The sequence below is a fragment of the Platalea leucorodia genome (assembly GCF_965183815.1).
Source record: "Platalea leucorodia genome assembly, chromosome: 2".
NCBI classification, from domain to species: Eukaryota; Metazoa; Chordata; class Aves; order Pelecaniformes; family Threskiornithidae; genus Platalea; species Platalea leucorodia.
In genome coordinates this window covers 86,195,842-86,214,781 of record NC_138824.1, presented here as the reverse complement: position 1 = coordinate 86,214,781, position 18,940 = coordinate 86,195,842, and the positions used below count along the sequence as shown (strand labels likewise).

At 40.2% G+C, this 18,940-nt stretch overlaps 1 protein-coding gene across 4 annotated transcripts in view; it reads right to left on the bottom strand.

Annotated features, from left to right (window-relative positions):
• The window catches only part of CNKSR2 (connector enhancer of kinase suppressor of Ras 2), a gene marked incomplete at both ends in the record, with an annotated part of 215,875 nt that overhangs the window by 29,301 nt on the left and 167,634 nt on the right, over positions 1–18,940 (bottom strand). For all 4 annotated transcript variants that reach the window (XM_082304996.1, XM_082304997.1, XM_082304998.1 and 1 more), the window contains 3 exons: positions 10,739–11,276; positions 12,485–12,585; positions 17,862–17,929. In XM_082304996.1, the coding sequence (XP_082161122.1) occupies positions 10,739–11,276; positions 12,485–12,585; positions 17,862–17,929 (707 nt within the window). The remainder of the gene's footprint in view (positions 1–10,738; positions 11,277–12,484; positions 12,586–17,861; positions 17,930–18,940) is intronic.

Sequence of the window (18,940 nt, the reverse complement as noted above, 5' to 3'; positions counted from 1 at the left end):
AGTGCTGGTGCTTCATCTCTGTCCAACCCTGAATTTACAGCCAGGAGAAATCTCCCAAGTGAGGTTTCCTTAATTTCACCTCCTCCTTGATGCCTGTAAATCTTCACATGATTAAATCAACATTTCAAAAACTGGCTGAAAAGTGGTTTTAAATTGAAGCTTTTTGGCAGCCTCTTTCCTCACTCTCTAATGGTGATAACAACTCAAATGCTTTTAAACAAATCAGTGGTAATATTTTGTATTCCAAAAGGCCAAAGTTCATCCTTCTGGAATCCAGAAGAGAAGAAAGAATTAGCTGCTATTATTTTGTGCCAGCAGTACTCAAAACGTGGAGCCAGAAAGCGACTATCCTACTTAAAATGCAGCCTTTTTCTTCATGTAAATACAATAAGATCCCACAGAGAACTTGTTTCACACTTTGTCCATGAAATCATACTATTTAATAGCACCACACTAGGTACAATGATGTGGGAGTGTTAACTATCATCAACAAGATCCAAAACTCGCAAATTGGGGCCACAAAAGGAGACAAACAACATTTATCTTCTAGCTTTTGAACCACAATTTTTAAAAACAAGCCTAGAAACCTATTTTTTTATTACTAATGAGAACTGAGATCCTTGCAAAATTGCCTGATTACAGGGCTTTTTCTTTTTCTTTTTTTTTTCAAATAAAGTACCGTATGATCACATTTGTTTCATAAGGACTGGCAATGCTTGATATTGAAAAACAACAGAAGAGCTTACAAATAAAACCCACATGGTTAGTATAAACTCTGAGTATTAAGGTTTCTTGAGGGACTGATGAAATCTCAAGTGACAAAAGGATGAGCCTTCAGTTCCTCACCTATCTCCAGGTAACATTTTCCTTGGCTATTTAGATGCAGAATGGATGTGAGACACAGCACAATCTTTTCCTTCTAGAAGTACAGCTCCCAGAAGTGAGCAACCTCTGATATCCGAGGTGTCCTCTGATAGCAAAAGCCAAGCCCAGATGGAGGAGACACCAGAGGCTCACTGTTAACAGGAAAGGCTGCACTATGTGGGGTTCTCCTGAGCCTGCCCTGTGTCTAGAAAGAGACCCAGAGTGCACTGATGACCTGGACGGTGGAAGAGAATAAACCTATTAAAATCCACAAGCATGAAAGTGGAAGGAAACGTCTCCTAGACTGCTGGAGGACAGTCTCAGAAGTTGGAATGATTTGGAAGGATGAAATCCCTTGCCACGTTTCATATAACAATATGGGAGTAGACACAGAGCTTGGCAAACACCAGGTTAGTCTGTAAGGCTTGTTTGGTATTTTTTTTGTCTAGTCAGGCTGTTAGTTTTACAAAATGTCATATCTGTTGGTTGGTTGGTTTTAGCCCAATTAATCAGACATTTTAAATCACCTGAGGTTTTTATTAACATGAGCTACTTAACGTGGATATGTGATAGGCGCAGGAATAATCAGCTCAACTACGATTAGAAAAATAACGATTAAGCAGAAACGCATCTGGGATACTGTACAGCATGAACTGAAATGTGAAGTACAGTATGGTTGCAAAGCACGTACTTATCGCAGTACAGTGCATTAAATGCCCAGGGAGAAGCCATTTTCCTGGTCTCAGCCAGGTGCGCTGCACCCAGCTTGGATGCTGCCATCCCAGAAGAGGTGGGAGGCAGCTGGAAAACCCAGGGAAGCTCAGCAAGAGGGGTCAGAAGCCTAGAAAACACTATCTGAGAGAAAAACTAAATCAACCTTCATTACAACCTTTCAGCTTGAAAAAAGAACTGCTTTAATGGAGTGGTTTCGTTTTCTATGCCATAATGGAAAGGAAATGCTAGGCTTAAATTGCAGAGGGAACGATTCAATATCCATTAAGACAAAAGGAAAAAAAAAAATTCCTTTCCAATACAGCAAAGAGCACTGTCCGGACAGAATGGGGAATGCTCGCCACTGGGGGTGTTTAAGGACAGATTTGGTAGGTATAGTGGCTCCAGATTTAGAGGTCAGAGCTATACTGGATAACCCTTGAATTCACTTCCAGCTCACTGACTCCAAGACATGCGCAGCACACTTACAGCTTCACCAGAGCCCTCGGAGGGGCCAAGATTTTAGCCTACATAGGCTGCCTTCCTGCAGTGGAAAGGTTTAGGAAACAAGTAAGGAGATTAAGATGCCAAAACATAAGCATCTAGTGCCATTTTAGCTGTCAAAGAGTATCCAAGGAAGTTGCACAGGGCTGGCAGGTTGGACACACGACCTACACGAGATCTGTGACCCTCTGGAGCAACGGCTAGTGGCTAAAAGGAAAGGAAAGTCAGCCAAAGGCCAAGCTGGGACGCTAGGAAAATTCACAAAAAATTGCCCTGCAACATTTATTTCATAGGCATCCATGACAACCTTTATCTTAAATCCAAGAACTCTGAGGACTTCTTTTTTAAAAATAGATTAAACCAAACAAAACAGCTTTGTAACAAATTTGTTTTTTCCAGAGCCTCCTGTCCAACAAAAAAAATTCTAGCAGGATGCTGACTGTTCCCACTGGGGGCTTTAATACCTCATCCCGCTTCCCACGATGAACAGTAATTAAACAAGAACACACGTTTACATGGTGACACTACAGAAGTTCAGCATGGTAGTAGTTCAATAAAACTACATCCCTCCCATGTCCTTCCAAGCACTACTGACCCAAGTTCATCCCTGCATATTTTAACAGTTGCCTTGAAAGAACCTGAGAGCCACAGACAGCAGATGGTACCACCTGGAGATGTAATAAATATAATCTGAAAAGATTTTAGTCCTCCTCTATTCTCCCAGTCCTACTGGTACCGTGTCATATTGTTCTGATTTAATTATAATAAATTATAGACAGGTTTGGGTTTTTTTTAGCTTTGAAAAAAAGCTAAAAATTTTAAAATTATACATTTCAAAAGAACATTCTCATGCACACAACAGCTGGTTAACTTTTTTCATTGTAGGTGTCTGTTTCCTTTGCATTTAGAAAATTTCACATTAGGCTAAGTCGCTGCTGCATCTCAAAGAGGAATTATCCCAGTTCTGCAAAAAATCACAGTGAAAAATGGCTCCCTCATTATTGTGCAGTGGTCAAATCTGAGAGTGTCTTTAAAACAGTTTTCAGTGAGTTTCAGTGAGAAGATTTATGTAAATGATTAAAAACAATGTATGTTTTTCATGTTTGAGATCAAAATGAACATGAGTATAAATTTTGGGAGAGGAAAACCCTCTTTTTAATGGGAAACTATCTGTTAATTTAAAAAAAACAGTGTGATTTTCCTTTTTGTACACAAAATAATTTCAAAAAAGCTACATATCCTCATTTAAGAAATGTGACTATATTACGCTTCCCCCCTCATTTGGAATTGAGGCGGTGGAATCTGCAACCACAAAAAAGTTTTTTTTATACTGCTATTGAGACATATCAGGCCAACAACCTGGGAAGCAATCACATATCCTTCAGTATGGTAAACAGAGAGCCCTAGAGGGCTGTCTTCCCTGTATCGCTTGTGAAGTGGTCTGCCATTTATGAGTTGTCTTTTCCCAAGGACAGCATCTCTGCAGCCAGACTCAGACAGGGCAGTGGCAGGGACAGAGTTTGCTTGCAACAAGAAATGGAAAAATTAAAGGCAAACCAGATGATTGGTTAAATAACGCTTATCAAGAGAATTAATGCAGAACATAGGAAAAAACAGAAATAGATTCTCACATCCATAGATTCCTTGCTCCACCACCTAACGCGAAGGTGTCTCTGGTAGCACAGCTCCATTGACAGCCACCAACTTAGTAATACAACTGAGGATACTTTGCAAGGAAAGTAATTTATAAGAATGGCCATGTAAGAAATTCTCTTGTGCATTTCTTTTGCTTGTAAAAAGACCATTTAATCCAGATATTTCAGGCAATAGCAGATGACCTTTGTTGGCAATGACACGCAAAGCTATTAAAACCAAAACAAGAGTAGGTATTCACCTCTCCTTCGCATTTTTAGCAGCATGGGCAATGGAAATCAATTAAAATTTAAAATGTGGCAACAGCATATTTGTGGGTAAAATGTATTCATATGTAAAAAAAACTAACAGGCATAAAATTAAACTACTTTTATTTTTGTTGACAGCCCATATTGCTTTCTGAATTGCTACTCAGTAAATGATTCAATATTTGGCTTTCAAACACTGCAGGCAATTTTTTTCCCTCGAACTGAAATTTAAAATTAGAGGTTTTGTATCCCATCATTTTTATTTAGAATACAAACCCACTTCTATAATGGAGTTTCTTTTGCATATGAGAATTGGAAGAGCTTTATTTTATAAAGTTTAAATTTCGAATTAAAGAACTTGCTCAGAAAGAAAGATACCTACTCCCAGTACTTGTTTATCCAAGTTAGGCTTCCTATCGATATATTTTTTAAATATCATAAATAGTCTAAAACACATTTTTATACACGCAGCTGAACAGACAGACATATATGGCAGCTACAAGATAATTAAGCAGCTCTTATTTGGGATGACAATTTTCTGAAATATGCAGTTGCTTCTGGAAGCTCATAGAAATTCTTATTCAGATAAACATGTATCTTAAAACTTAACAAGGATAAAAAAGTTTAGCCCGATATATAACCTAGATTATCAATGATGCTGTCCCCCCACCCATTCATTTTCAAATATAACAGCTCTCATAGGATCTCACTGGATCTTATGACAAATGAAGCACTAAATTGTTTAGTCCGAAAACAAAAAGAGTATGGGAAGACATGCCATTCCACCAGGCATTTTGTGTGTAAAGCATTTGCTTTGAAAAGCAGACCAGGTGATACGGCAGCCACTGCCTTGTCCTGCTTTTCCATGGTTCCTTCCTTCCTGAAACTGTGAGCCACTGATGAAAATTTCTTTGTAAATATATAAACTATCCATACCAAAGCAGTGCAGGCTAGCCATTTACACTACAAACCAACAGGCTTAAGATCATATTTTTGAACATAACTAGGCGGTATTTTTAGGCAAGCTCATTCTGAGTTAACAGCATCTAGAACCTCGGAGGCAGTGGGAGGGAGGGAGGCCTCCTCCCAGCAGACAAGGCACGTAACACTGGTGGTCCTCAGCCCACAGGAGTGCAAATGCCCAGTCAGGTGCCACAGGAAGGCTCGAATGGGAATTAGAAATGAAAAATCAGATCACGAAAACAAAGCTCAGAAAAAGGAGCCATTTCATTAGTCTCCTTCAGTGTCTGAGCATGCACGGGCTGTGCTGCCCAGAAGGATGTCAAGCAAAAAAACCCTAATCCCGGCAAATGTTCTGGTTTCTACAGAACTGATAGTGGATGTAGTAAGTTGGAATAACATCCTCCTCAGTGTCCCAGAGGGTGCTGCCCTTCGTGCTATTTGCCAGCCTCCTAAGAAATATTTCTAATGTGAAACATTACCTGTCATTTCTCATAGCTCCACTTATTTAAGACACTACCAGGCATGCACACCTTTACTAATCTGAATAATTCCAGAGGGGAAGATACGGTATCTTAATGGTCTCTCCCTTGTCTCTTGGTGCAGATAAAGCTAACTAGGTGGTCAGATGACAGGACACCACTAATGGTATCCTCTCTAAAATGGAAAGAGGCTGTCAGAAAAGCAAACCACCCTATTAATTTCAGACACACATCCCCATCAACTCCAGCGCGCCCAATCCAGGCTTTACACATTATTCATCCCGACTCCCACATTTCACTGTTGCCTAAACCCTGCCAAAGCAAAAAGACACCTATCGAAAAGGCAGAGAAGCAAATCCTAGAAGTGGTACACAGAGTACCACTTCATAATGTAGTGTTTAATTACCAAACGTTGATCTTTCTGAGAGATACCATTTGCACTGCACAGTACAGTCCGCTCATTAAAAACAGGCAAGTGTCCCTGTTCCTGTATTTCAGAATTTGAAATACCTGACCTTATTCAGAATATATTTTTTACTAGTGCAAAGTCCTTCTTGAAGTCCAGTGCTGCCTAAGATGTCTCACGGATATACCTTCTTGGGCACAGTGTGTTCAACTCTACTTGTTGCTAGTCATGGGACTCCTTAAACCCATCTATCCTATTTTGTAAAAGCACTGCCACCTTGAGTTTCATTTTGGTGACTGGTAGGTGGGATGGGAGAAACTGCTCTCCATTTCTCTTATTATTCTCTTGCTGGTTCCTAATTTTTTCACTGGGAAAAAAAGAAAAAAGTCTCAGGCTTGGTACCTCAGCATAAGCAGACATTTGACATCTCTTTCAGTGACTAGCTCTCACTGACATCAAGGGGAGATTTCCTGAAATCCTTTGCAGGGTCTGGACGTCTCCCTGATCTGCAAAATACCAGCACCAGCTCCTGCCCTGGCCTTTGGCAAGTGTCTTCAGTGGTTTAAGGTAAAAAGCCAAGTTTCAAAGACTGGAGCATGAGGCTATTGCATTCCTCTAGGACAGTGCTCACTAGGCTGTGTGGGATGCTGGCAGGTGTTGTAAATCTGAACAAGGGCTTACGATGATGGAGGAAAATGCCAGGGAATAACGGGTGAGTGTGCCCAGGCTTAAGAAATGTTGCAAAATATTTTCAAGGTGACACAAGTCACAGGTGGAAGATTGTTGCATCTCGTAAACACTCCGAGGGTGGGGAAATCAGTGCAGCAAACAAATGGCCCCCACCCTTCAATTGCCCCAAAAGGACAGCCACTGATTTATTGAAATCTATTTAAGACTTTGTTACAGTTGTCCATCCTATATAGAAGATACTCCAAAATTATGATCATGGGGTAGCAACAAAAAAATCCTAAACCACATGTCAGCAGGAATTACAGTACTTAGAGTGCAGGAAAAGGACAGAAAACTTGCAGAAGCAACAGAACAAAGAGGTGAGGAATGATGCAGAAGGAAATGGGGTTGAACAGTGGGAAGACAGCCTAAGTGATTTCTTCCTGCTCCAAATACCTGGAAAGCTCCCTTGCACACCGTTGCAGGTCCGAGGTGTGAGCTCCCTGGAAGGTGTTGCCAATACTGCTCTGGCCAGCCCCGCAGCACGTGGAGCCAGCAACAGAGCTCCTGCCCCAGCACTGTCTGGGCAGGTGACAGCACCGGAGACTCCCACGGACAATACTGCTCTCCAAAGACTTTTTCAGGGAGTATGGAAAAAAGGTGCAGGTTTTTCTGCAGCTAAGTCGGCGGGATCTACAGCCAGTTACACTCTGTAGAGAGTGTATCTGCTTCTCTTAAATGCTGAATCCTTAGTCATTCCTGTTACTTTCTCACAAACCAAAGAAGTCTTTGAAAATGAAGGAACCACCATCAAAAGCACTTTAAAAAAATAAAGCAAAAAATGTAGCAAGCTTTCTTGGGACAAAACCCAGAAATAGTCTCCCAAGAAGATCCTAGAAGTGTTCTTTGGCATGAAGTGGTGAAATCTGTTGAAACACGGAGAGTGCAGACAGCGGTGGGGCTGGAGGGAAAGGGGGTGACAGTGCCATGCTGCACAGCTTTCTCCTTCTATTACCTCTCACTAGCAGAAGACAAACATGAAAAGGCCCAACTTGTCCTTCACAACTGAATCACAGAAACGCAATGCACTGTGCCATAGCCATTGACCTGCTCTCCGTGTGCAGGCAGCCTCTGAACAACACAGCAAGAGGGATATTTGGTGCCACAGGTCTGAACGTTGTCTGCCATTTTCACAGCCTCAGGAGCAAACACACGGACAAACACAAATATCCCACAAGAGAATCCTCTTCAGTTACAAAGCAAGAGACCATTACAGGACGGTGTCAATATGGAACATCTAAATGATTCACACAAAAGTCATTTTAATAGGGAAACAAAACAATCCATTAAAGATTAGCAGTGCAATGTTAATGTGATATAACAAGACAAAAAGAACTGAACACACAACAAAGTTAGATCCTAACAGATAAACACAGGAAAGGACAACCCATATTTTCAGTTTACCATGCTATATCTAGGCATTACAGCAGAGCTGATACACAGAGCTATTTGCAGTGTCAGTAAAATCTTGCAATATCTATTTAAAGCGTAGAGTAGTGATTAACAGAGAGCAGATTCTTAGTTGTTGCAAATCAGTGTAGATTTAGTAGAAAGTCAACAGAACTATGTTAAATTGTAGCAGCTGAGGACAGCATCTGAAAAAAGCATGGAGATTCTAATTTGTGGTGTGGTTATTTGAAAACAATTCTGCAAAAGAAGCTGGAAGAAACAGGACTGCATTTTACTATTTGATTTAAACTCAGGAAGTTTTGAAAGTGGGAATGTAAAAACAAAAAGCTGAGAAAACAAACTTCTGGCGATGACATTTGACTTGTACAGCAACAACTGCAAAGGAGCTGCATTCCTTGTCCCGCACAAAAAGCAATAGGAATGATTAAGCTTTTAAACACATACACGTACACGCAAGAACACATATAATCATCCAAGAGCTCAGAACTACATCAGGATCACAAATGTGTAAGGCAAATAAATACATTTAAAAGGTTCATCTGATACCACGTCAGGGAAGTTCAAGGTGAGGTTAAAACATTCCTAGAAGGGAGAGGATTCCCCTTCTCCAGCCAGTTGCAATGTTTTCCCAGAGCAATGGAGGCGAGTGGGGCAGTGATGTAGCACGCACAAGGGCACCCATCCTGTTAGCGGACTTAGCAGTTATAAGCAAATGTCTTAGCTCAGAAACTGGGATTTTGCACTTAAGAACACCACTTGCATGAAATCCCTCCTGCCTTTTACTGGTAAGGGCACTGGAAAAAGCCAGCATTGCAAACAGAACATCGCAGCCATAGCAACAAGCAATTCAACATTTAAACTCTTCAACAGACTAAACAGTATTTTCTTTCTCGTTTTATAATTTCATGGTCAATAATTCACCATGAGCACTTTACTTGTCTAGCTGGTCATTAATGCCTCAAAACCAATTTCCTCTTAAAGCTTCAACCAAAAAAACCTCCTCACCCAAACTAAAATAAAAGTATGTGTATACAGGGAGACCACTTCAAAAATTAAACTTTTTTCTCCCTTTTTGGAAATTGGTATAGAAAGATAGAGAAGGTCCCAAGTTCTGGTCCATTAAATCAAGCACTAGCCCTTTATTAGTATTGTACGCTATAAAACGTTACAACCTGGAACCCAAAAGCCTTAAAATTGAGATTTAAAACACCTAACAACTTAGGCCCTGCAACAGTATCTCTGAGTAATGACCAAACAGCACAGAACTCCAGTGGGAAGTCTCCCTGACCCTTTTCGTTGACTGTGAGGAATTTTTTTTTAAGTATTTTTTATTGCTATCAGTAAAAACCCATTTGAAAACTGAAATTGAAGGTTAAAAATAGGATAAAACATTCTGCATGGCTGATGAAATTTAGCCCTGTTAATTAGACAGCTTCATTTCACAGTCAGTAAGAGTCTAATATTACCCTAATAAATGTATGGGTTTTTTGGAAAGTGTCATGCATGAATGCAACTGAAATCGTGCCTTTTTTACTTTTAATGGCATCAAATTTAATACCTGCAAAAGAAATCACTGTTTTCTCAAAGGCAAGAATTTGAGATGTTTAGAACCTATTGACTAAAGCATAAGGGCAATAGAAAACTGTTGATCTCTCCCAAGTAGACTAAATAATGTCCACATGAATTTTAATGCTCAACAAAGGTGTTAACCTTAATGAATTAACTTAGGTAGGCAGTTAATTATTCAAAGCTTTCATTACCCCTTCCTATCTCTTTACCATTTTATACTCCTTTACTGCCGTGAAAAAATTGAATTTGAAGGAACCAGATAGCACAGAGCCTTTGAGAGTTTCAGGGGTCATCCTGCCCTCCTTGCCACTACAGGTAACTTAATCACAGCACAACCCCACAATTCATGGATGCAGGCTTTGTTGACTGACCCTACAACTTGGGTGTGAACTCAACTTTGCTAGCAACACATGCTGAGAAGCTCTACAAATGACAGTGAAGGACAGAGCATGAAACAGACACAGAAATGTGTTTACATGTTCAGGAGGAGCAGGGACCTCCTCCAATCCCTGTTTATTTGGATTATTTTTGACAAGTAGCACTAATATCTATGGAGTTAATGTGCCATGTAAGAGACAGTTACTCAGCGTTATAATTTTTTTTAAGCCCCGCTGGTCACATAGTTGTTCTCTATTAATTTTTTTGTTTGTTTGAAATGTTTTTTGAACTTCTCCCTATATAAATCACAAGGTGAGAAATGGGAAAATACACTCTCTTTTTCAACTTCTAACAGCTTCTGGGCTGTCTTGTGACCTGCCCGCCTGCATACTATACAATCACAGCCTGACCCTGCATTCCAGGATTTACTGAGTGTTTTTTACAACCCAGATGGGGCTGGGTGGAAATCTTACTATGTATGTCCTGAGACATACATGTGTCAGTGGGGGAGGACACTGTGCAAGTGGAAGTGTGAAGAAAGCATGGAAGCAAAATCCATTTATAACTACGAATTACTAGTAGGAGGTGATTGGTGACCAGCCTACGGGGAAGTGTCTGGTGATCGTGGGAGGTCATGCAGCACTCTGTCTGATTATTAAGCCTTATACATAAGGCAGATCAAAGAGGTGTGTGACAAGGGGGACCTGGTAAAACATAGGGGATGTTGAAAGACTGTTGGGGTTTTTTGATAGGAAAAAGGAAAAACAACCTCTATGTTACACAAACAGGACTCTTGAAAAGCCACAGAAATATCCCATACTTACTTTTATCTTCCTGGTTTTCTTCTGCTGCTTTGCCTTCCTCTTCCTCCTCCTCCTCCACCTCCTTCTGCTGTGCTTCTTCGTGGTGATCGGCGGCACCAACTGAAAGGCTCTGGCAGCAGTGGTTGAAGCCGCTATCCCGAGGCAGAGTGAAACTTCGGGGCTTTCCCCCATTCCCATTCAGCACTTGCATCCGCTCACCCTCCACGAGGGGGAAGGGGCCGTAGTGGTCTTGCAAGTGGCACTTCTGGGTGGGCAAGGTCGACTGCCGCCGGTGCTCGGGGGAGACCACGGCTGCCTCGGAGAACACAGAGTCCTCCAGTGGCAGCGTCTGCAGGTAGTGGAGTCCTGAGCTCGTCAGCGGCGTCTCTATGAGGTCCTGCCAGGAGCGCCGCTGGCTCGCCGTCTTGCGCACCGGCGAGTCGGTGGCGCTCCCCGCCGCCTCCGGGCGAAACTCCTCGTGTGACGACTGCGACTGGGAGGTCTCCGTGGACGAGAGTCGGCTGTGTTTTGGCTCCACGTAAGGGCTTGTGCAGCTCATCTACAACATCAGCAATGGAGCAATCTTCAGATCAATGTAGACCAAGGCCTACTGCTAGTAATAATCATGTACTTTTCATTGTCACTGATGGCACCCAGTTTAGTAATGAAGGCACAAACTTACCTGATTAACCTGCCCTAATCCTAACTTTAAGGCATGCATACATCTACACATGTCACACCTGTGGGCCAAATACTGATACTTAGTCATAATAAGTATCCTCATTATGTTCCTTAGTCTATAAAATATGCCAACACAATTATTTGCAGAAAACTTTGCAGAAAATGGCATTACAGAAGACATAGAAGAGATGTGCCTTATCCATTAAAAATCTTAAAAATGCCGTCCAAATGCCTGTTGTCATCCTATCTTGCTAAAAATTTCTTTGGCATCATCTCTGCAGTGCTTCAGTGCAGTTCAAAGATCTATGATTTTGGAAGATAAAGTATTGCATTCAAATTAAACATCATGAACACTCTCTTTCCCCAGACTTTCCCAATTTTTCAATCCAAATTTTTGCATTTTAAAAATTATATTCAAGGAAGATACATTAGTTAACATTGTCTGAGTATACGGACATGAAAATTAAAATTCCCAGTGCAGAATAAGTTAGAAGTCCATACTCTGGTTTTATACCAACAGCTTCTTCAAGAAGAAAATAAAAAACAAATCCCCTTTGTTTCTAATTTATAGAGAAACCTCCTTTTTCACAACAACAGAACAACTGGTATCACTGTTTGGGATATAAGAGAGAACATTTTTATGTTGGCATTTCTGTGGAAATTCAAGTGTAACTTGTTACTGTAAAGCTTCACAGCACAACTGTTGTGCCTTAGAGAAGAGTCTGTGTTGTTACTGAAGTAACAACATTTTGTCAGAGAAGATGATAAGGGGGCGGTGAGGGATTGCATGGATGAGTAGGGGTCCATCATGAACGAAGAACAGGAAGAAAGAATTCTGTAACTTAATCCATTTTGTACAGCAATTGGGATTATAAATCCATGTTCTCCACGCACCAGTGGAAATAGCAATGATGGCTGTTGAAGTTAGCAATGCATGTTACTTAACAAATGCCTTAGGTCAAGTAGTGACTCAAAAAATATACGGGAGAGTGCCCTAACGTGCACATGCACATGCTTTTAAGCAGGAGAGTAGGTAAAAGTGACATTTTATGTAGTCATTCCTGTAGACAGTTGCACGTGACTTACCGAAGGAGGCCGTGGGTATGTGTCGTATGGGGGTGGTGGGCTGTCTTGTTTGGGTGTTGATGGAGTGTCGGCTTCCTCCTTATCACTCTCACTCCAGTAATCTACAAGTTACATACAGATCAGATATTAAAAACTACAAACACATTTTGATACTTGGAGACTCACTTTCACAATAGTAACTGGAAACTCCATCCTTAGCATTACTGAGAGTTAAACACCAGTCAATGCTGACTCTGTAAATGTTAGCTGCTGTAATTTGGAATTGCTTTAATCTAAAGAGGGAAAATTCAAAACATTATGGGGTATGCTAAGTCTAATGCACCATTGCAGAGATATTAAACAACAACCTGCAAAAGAGCCACAAATTTAACTCTTGTACACACCTTATAAATACAACAGGTATACAGAATACTCCTAATACAAGTATCAGATTTTCAAATATTTATACAGCCATCAAAATAATTATGATTGGGCATATATTGACTGGAAAATACTGAAAGTATTTTTTGAATAGAAAAGATGAAAAATATAGCTTGCAAAAGTCTTGTTGACTGCAAATAACATTAACAGATGTAATTCACACCAACTGGCAAATCAAACAAGTAGTGGTTATTGCACACATGACTAATCAATGTTATTCCTCTACCCATTTTCTCCGTTGTATACTACCAGTACCCAAGCTTTTCAATTCAATTTCTAATAAGAAACAGCTGCATTTAAATAAGACAGAAAAACTTTATATCATATATCTGTTTGATAAAACAGCTGCTGCCCTGTTATCCATGCAAGAACATAAAGGTGACATGGTAAGGAAAAATATGACAATGATGTTTAAGCACAGAGTTCCAAAAGATGGATGAGAAAATAAAAAGGAGACAGAGCTCGCGGGCTAAATTTAATGGGATATGAGGTTTATTTGGTCAGGAAATCAAGTCTTGGCCAAGCACATTTCATATATTTGTTTGGTAGTTTAGTCAAAGGGGAAAACACATGGAAGAATGTACCACATGGGAATTCATATTTATTCTGTTGCAAATATTTTTGAAGCAGAACAGCATCTAACTAAATGGACACCAGACCTTAATATTCCTTACAAAAGAAAACTACTTAACTGCCGACTCAGCTCAAGATGGATACCTTTAACATTTCTACACATTGTAAGACTTATGCAAACATTTCTGTTGTCAAGATTTCTGTTTCTAATTGTATTACCTTCCAGTATTTGGGTAAGTCATTGTACAACAGGACACTTCAGCTCAGACCATTCACAGACTAATCACAGGCAATTTTCACTTTGCCTAGTAAGCATTCAATGAACTGCATGACTTACTACTTTAATAAATGAGGAGAAAAAGATTGATTGTTGCTGCAAATGTGATCTAAACCAAAAATCCAAGTTGGCGCAACATACAATTTTGGCTTTAATGATTTTTTGTTACCATGATGATTATTGTATTGTATGATTAATGATCTACCGTACCTAATCTTATTCAAGATTTAAAACAAAAACTTACCTTAAAATGACACCATCTTGAAACAGCTGTCTCTAAAATGCTGTATATTTTTAGACCGTAGTAATGGTGGGGGCAGCTTTATTTATCTATTTATTTTTTCCAAGCAGTAACAACTCTGTTTTAACTCTAGGTCTCTTGGTTTGCTTCCTGAAGCTTATAGATGAAGCATTCTCTTCAAATGGTATAATAAATAGCATAAATAAAGTTTTCATGACTATAAAATAAAAAATTCCAAACAATATGATCTCTAGAAATCTTCAAATAATGAATTTTTGATGAATGAAAGACTAAATCAGAGAAAACTCTTTTTTAAGTGACTCCTAGTTTTAAGAAAACTTGTTTCCAGTAGCTCAAAACACCTGAAAATATTGGCATAGAAGCATGCTTGTTCCTATTACAGCAGAGCATAATGGCACGATGTGTGGTGAGAGGCCTGTCAGAATTGTATCACTCAGTGAGATTTCTGCAGACTTGGAGCTTAACTGTTTATTCTGAAAGTAAAATTTAGCAGCCTCAGTACAGGTTCCAATTTTGGCTAAAAATACAAAGACGTTCTTGCTGTCAAATCCACATACAATAAAACATTGTCACGCTTTTGCACACCTTACCTCAGGCAGGAAATTCTCTTGGCAACCTACAGCTTGTCTGGAAAAATTCTGCAGTCACGGGGGTCAATTTCCAGATGAAATGTATGAAAATAGCCTCCCACCAATTTTTAAAAATGTTCTGCTTTTGGCAACTGACTCATTAGAGTCTATCTAAAATGTGTATAATGCTATCGAACAGTTGCCATATTTCTCTCTGCAGATTTTGTCCAATTCAGTGACGGACAAGCTTAATGCATCGGGCATATCTTGAAAGCTTTCTGAATGAGCAGTAGACTGCATATGTTATATATAAACTAACACTGACCTGCCATTTGCTGATTAAATATTTTCTATTTATATAAGCAAGTATTTTTTCCTCTGATTTTATGTGACTGGAAAGTATATAACTTCTCCATCCAAGGAAGTCCCTTGCTATATTGCTAACATTCATTGTATCCAATATGGAAAGTTGATGGTATTTTTATGAAACTCTTCTGTACAGAATGTGACATTTTATTCAGCAGTACACCCACAATTCGGTGATTCGTGCATCTCTGAAGCACTTTAAATATATTTATGCACTTTAGATTCAGAACCATTCAACTCAATTGAAACAGGTTTGACAACTACTGTTGAATTGTTTCAGACGTATTATAAAGCTTTGCTGCAAAGGGCTGAACTGAACAGAAATAAAAGACCTTTTGTAAAATCAAATATGTTGATGACAATTGGTACAGTCACTGAATATAGAAAATTCCAGTTTCACAGTTTTTATAATTGTAAAAATGCTTGAAGTGATAGAGAGGTTTTACTTTGCTAACTTGATGCCTCTGCTAATTAGGGACACTACTGAGCTGTTTAATAGCCCTTGTGCTGGGAGCCACAGATAATCACCAGAGGCATAAAAACACTGTATGGCAGCGAGGCAGGAATGTGATGCTGGTTCCCACACTAAGCGCAACTAAGCAACACAAAGAGGATATAATTTTACCTACCTGTATATGATAAATCAATTTGAGTGAATGGCGTTAGAGTGGTAATAAAGAGCTCTGTCAGTGCCTGGGATATAATTTCCATACTGAGTGGGGGCTCACTGATTATCTTCAATAGAGAGATATTTTAATAACAGGAAACATGAGGCCTGAATGCACATGATCTCATGTCTAGGAGATGGATCATCTGCTATTTTATTACTCAGTGATTGCTTGGTAGCAAAAATATTTCTCCACATCCATCTGGATTTTGAAAGGTGTATCGTGTCTGTAATTGTGCGCTTGGACAGTGTTATCCTAACTGTTCATACACCTTTCCCCTTACTGTCCCACATGTTATTGTAATTCTAGTGCCAACCTGCTGTCGACAAAAGTTTGAATTTGGCTTTGAATGCTAACACAGAGGATTTCCTAGAAGACTTCAAGATTCAGAGTTTGTTCACAGCCTTTTCAAGCAGTGACAGATGGCATGCAGGTCCCTCCAGACTGGTAATTGTAGTGCTGCCTGGGGAGGACAGATTCCCAAACTCATTTTGAAGTCTGGTGAGGCACTGAGAACATGACTGGAGGAACGGTGAACATGGTGCTGCTATCCTGGGCTGTGTGAATGCTGAGGACCTGGTGTTACGAATGACATGATGTGCCAAGGACCATACCAGACTAAAACAGGGTGTGGGCAACACTCCCGGGATAAGCAGCTGCACTTACTGGAAGACATGATTAGAAATGAGGCAACAGCAGGTACAACCTAGTTATGTGCGAGAATGACAGAATGCCCCAAAACCTTCCCACGCACGATGCTACCACTGAATTACGGCAGTATGCTGTAAACCACTGCTCTTCAACCCCAGGCTGATCCCTCCAGGATGCTCTGTGGTGAGGCAATCAGGGTATGAATGAAGGCTGACATAATTTTCCGATGCTGTCTTTTAATCTTGTACTACTACAGAATATCCTGCTCTCTTGATGCTTCTAGCTGGCTGCCAAAGTCACCCTTGCTTCTCACCGGGGAAAGGAGTTTTTTGCACGGTGTCTCCCAAGAAAACGGCACCGCAGCAGCACATTGCAGAGACAGACCATGCACATCTTCCTCCTCATGGTATCAGACCAGAAGGTCAGGGCTAAGGTTGTTGTCACATAGGTTGGTACAGAACCATGACTCTGGGGGCAAGGAGGACACCATGTGCCAAATTTTGAAGCCTAGTGATAGCCTTTTGAACACAACTCTCCCTGAAAAATTGTTAGAAATATAGTCTTTGTAAAGAAAAGACTAGATTAAATACATTGCTGCTGCAGCTCCAAGCTATAAGCTTTTTGGGCCAAAAGACAGAACCTTACTGATGAAGGCTGCAGAGTCACAGAATTAAAAAGTGAGGTTTTGACTCAGTGGGCAGCAGGCAGACAGGCATCTGGATAAGCTCTGGATCATCATGACCACTACAATTTTCTGGTGCCTGCTGCCAGGTACACCTGTAAAAAAGAGCATGGATTCAAAAGCCAGCTGCTTGCCAAAACAGCTAGTTGGATAGGAACGCTTCTGTGGATCCATGTCACTGGCAATTCTAGGAAACAAATTCCCCAACACAATTGAGGGGTCACCCTTTCTTTTTCCTATCTGCAAAGCGGATTTCTACTGCGGAAAACTACAGCAAAGTGACTCATTATTTTATACATGCTGCTTTTTTAAACCCATGAAATATTAGACATTAAAAATAAACAGATGTAAAACGCTGTAAGCCTGCAACTCCAAATGAAATGCCAACAGGGCTTTAGCACACACCTCAATATAGCAAACACAGTAGAAATCACGAAAAATTAAATGGCCTTAAAATTAAAGTCTTTAGGGGAAATCCAACTATGTCAACAGGCTTTAGAAGAATGGTTTTGTTCCTGAGACCAATTTCATGCATTCCTGCCTCCTGTGAATTCAAACACCAAATGCAATGTTTAAAAAATTTTTTTAGTTTGCAGTCTTAAGTTTCTTCCGATAGGGGACACAGACTCCTCGGCACCACATACCGGAGTTTACTCGCAGTACATTTGCTGATTTTAGCTACCATCTGCAGCCTTCTCAGAAATAATCCAGTGTCTGTGTACCAGAATCTGAAGGAGCTAATAAAAACCCCCGAGAGAGAAGAAATTCTCTAAAGCAACAACAGTGATACCCATATGTGAATTGCTTTCAGATGACAAGAATGAGGCCTGATACACAGCAGGGAAAAAAACCAAACAGATGAACTTGTGATAAGAGCTGACAGAAGAAACCAACATAACAACACATTACCTTGCTCCTGTTTGATCCTCTCTCTTTCTGCATAGCCAGCAGCAAGCATGTTAATTCTGTTTAGCCATCTGAAATAATATTAAAAAAAAGCAGTGATACTGATCCAGCCTCTTAATTTTTGGGTGCATTTCTACAAAAAACAAAGTTAGGAGCATCTGAAGGAGATTCAGGACAATGTTATTTTTCATATTAGACAGCTGTTTTCTCTGATACTCTTACTCAGGGAGTCTCCAAAGATCTATGATTTTGCTGTTGAACAAATTGTTTTCACAGCAAAGATTTTATTTCAAATGGAAAACTATGTATGATGTCAAACATCTGTAAAATAAAGGATTTGGAGATAATCGAAGAGCTATTAAGTCTGCTGCTCACAGATATGCCATCACACCAATACTCCTGCTGTTCTGATTTCCTAAGATTAAACACCACTTTTCAGAGATTTAAGCAATATTTTAAGGCCTGAATTGGCAACTTAGCAGAGGAACAGAGCAGAAACCAGCAATAAAAAGAACAGGTTCACTCCCAAACAGACAGTGAGGTTTAATTATGCCATTATGTGCTTTAGAGCCTACCTACAGTGCCAAGTACAAAGAGAAGGAGGCATATCAGAATTCACTTTTGTGTTTGTGTCAGAGAAGCAGGGGCAGAGAAGACAGTTGCCTCAATGCAATTCACATCTAAGGCTTTAACCTCAACTTAGATTTGAAAAAATTCTTCCATAAAGTGCACAAATTAAAAGAAAACCCCAAACTACTGCTATTCTCTTCTAGCAGGGCTGTCATTGCCAAGCATACACTGAACTGCCTGTAGCAGTGCACTGTTTCAACCTGCCCTGTTCCCCCATGGGGCTCTCAGTGTATTCGTTATCAAAATGCTTACACTAAATCAGGTCCTCCATCAATGAGTTTTTAAACCACCATGACAGTCTCCCGTGGTTGCCCATTCCATGGTAAACCTGGAATTACTTGCTCCAGTCGTCCTATAGTCAGGATTTGACAGGCCTGGTTTGCCAGCCTACTGGCTTGCAATTTTACTGCTAGGGTATACAGAAGAACTGAAGTCAGGTTTGCATTTTCTTC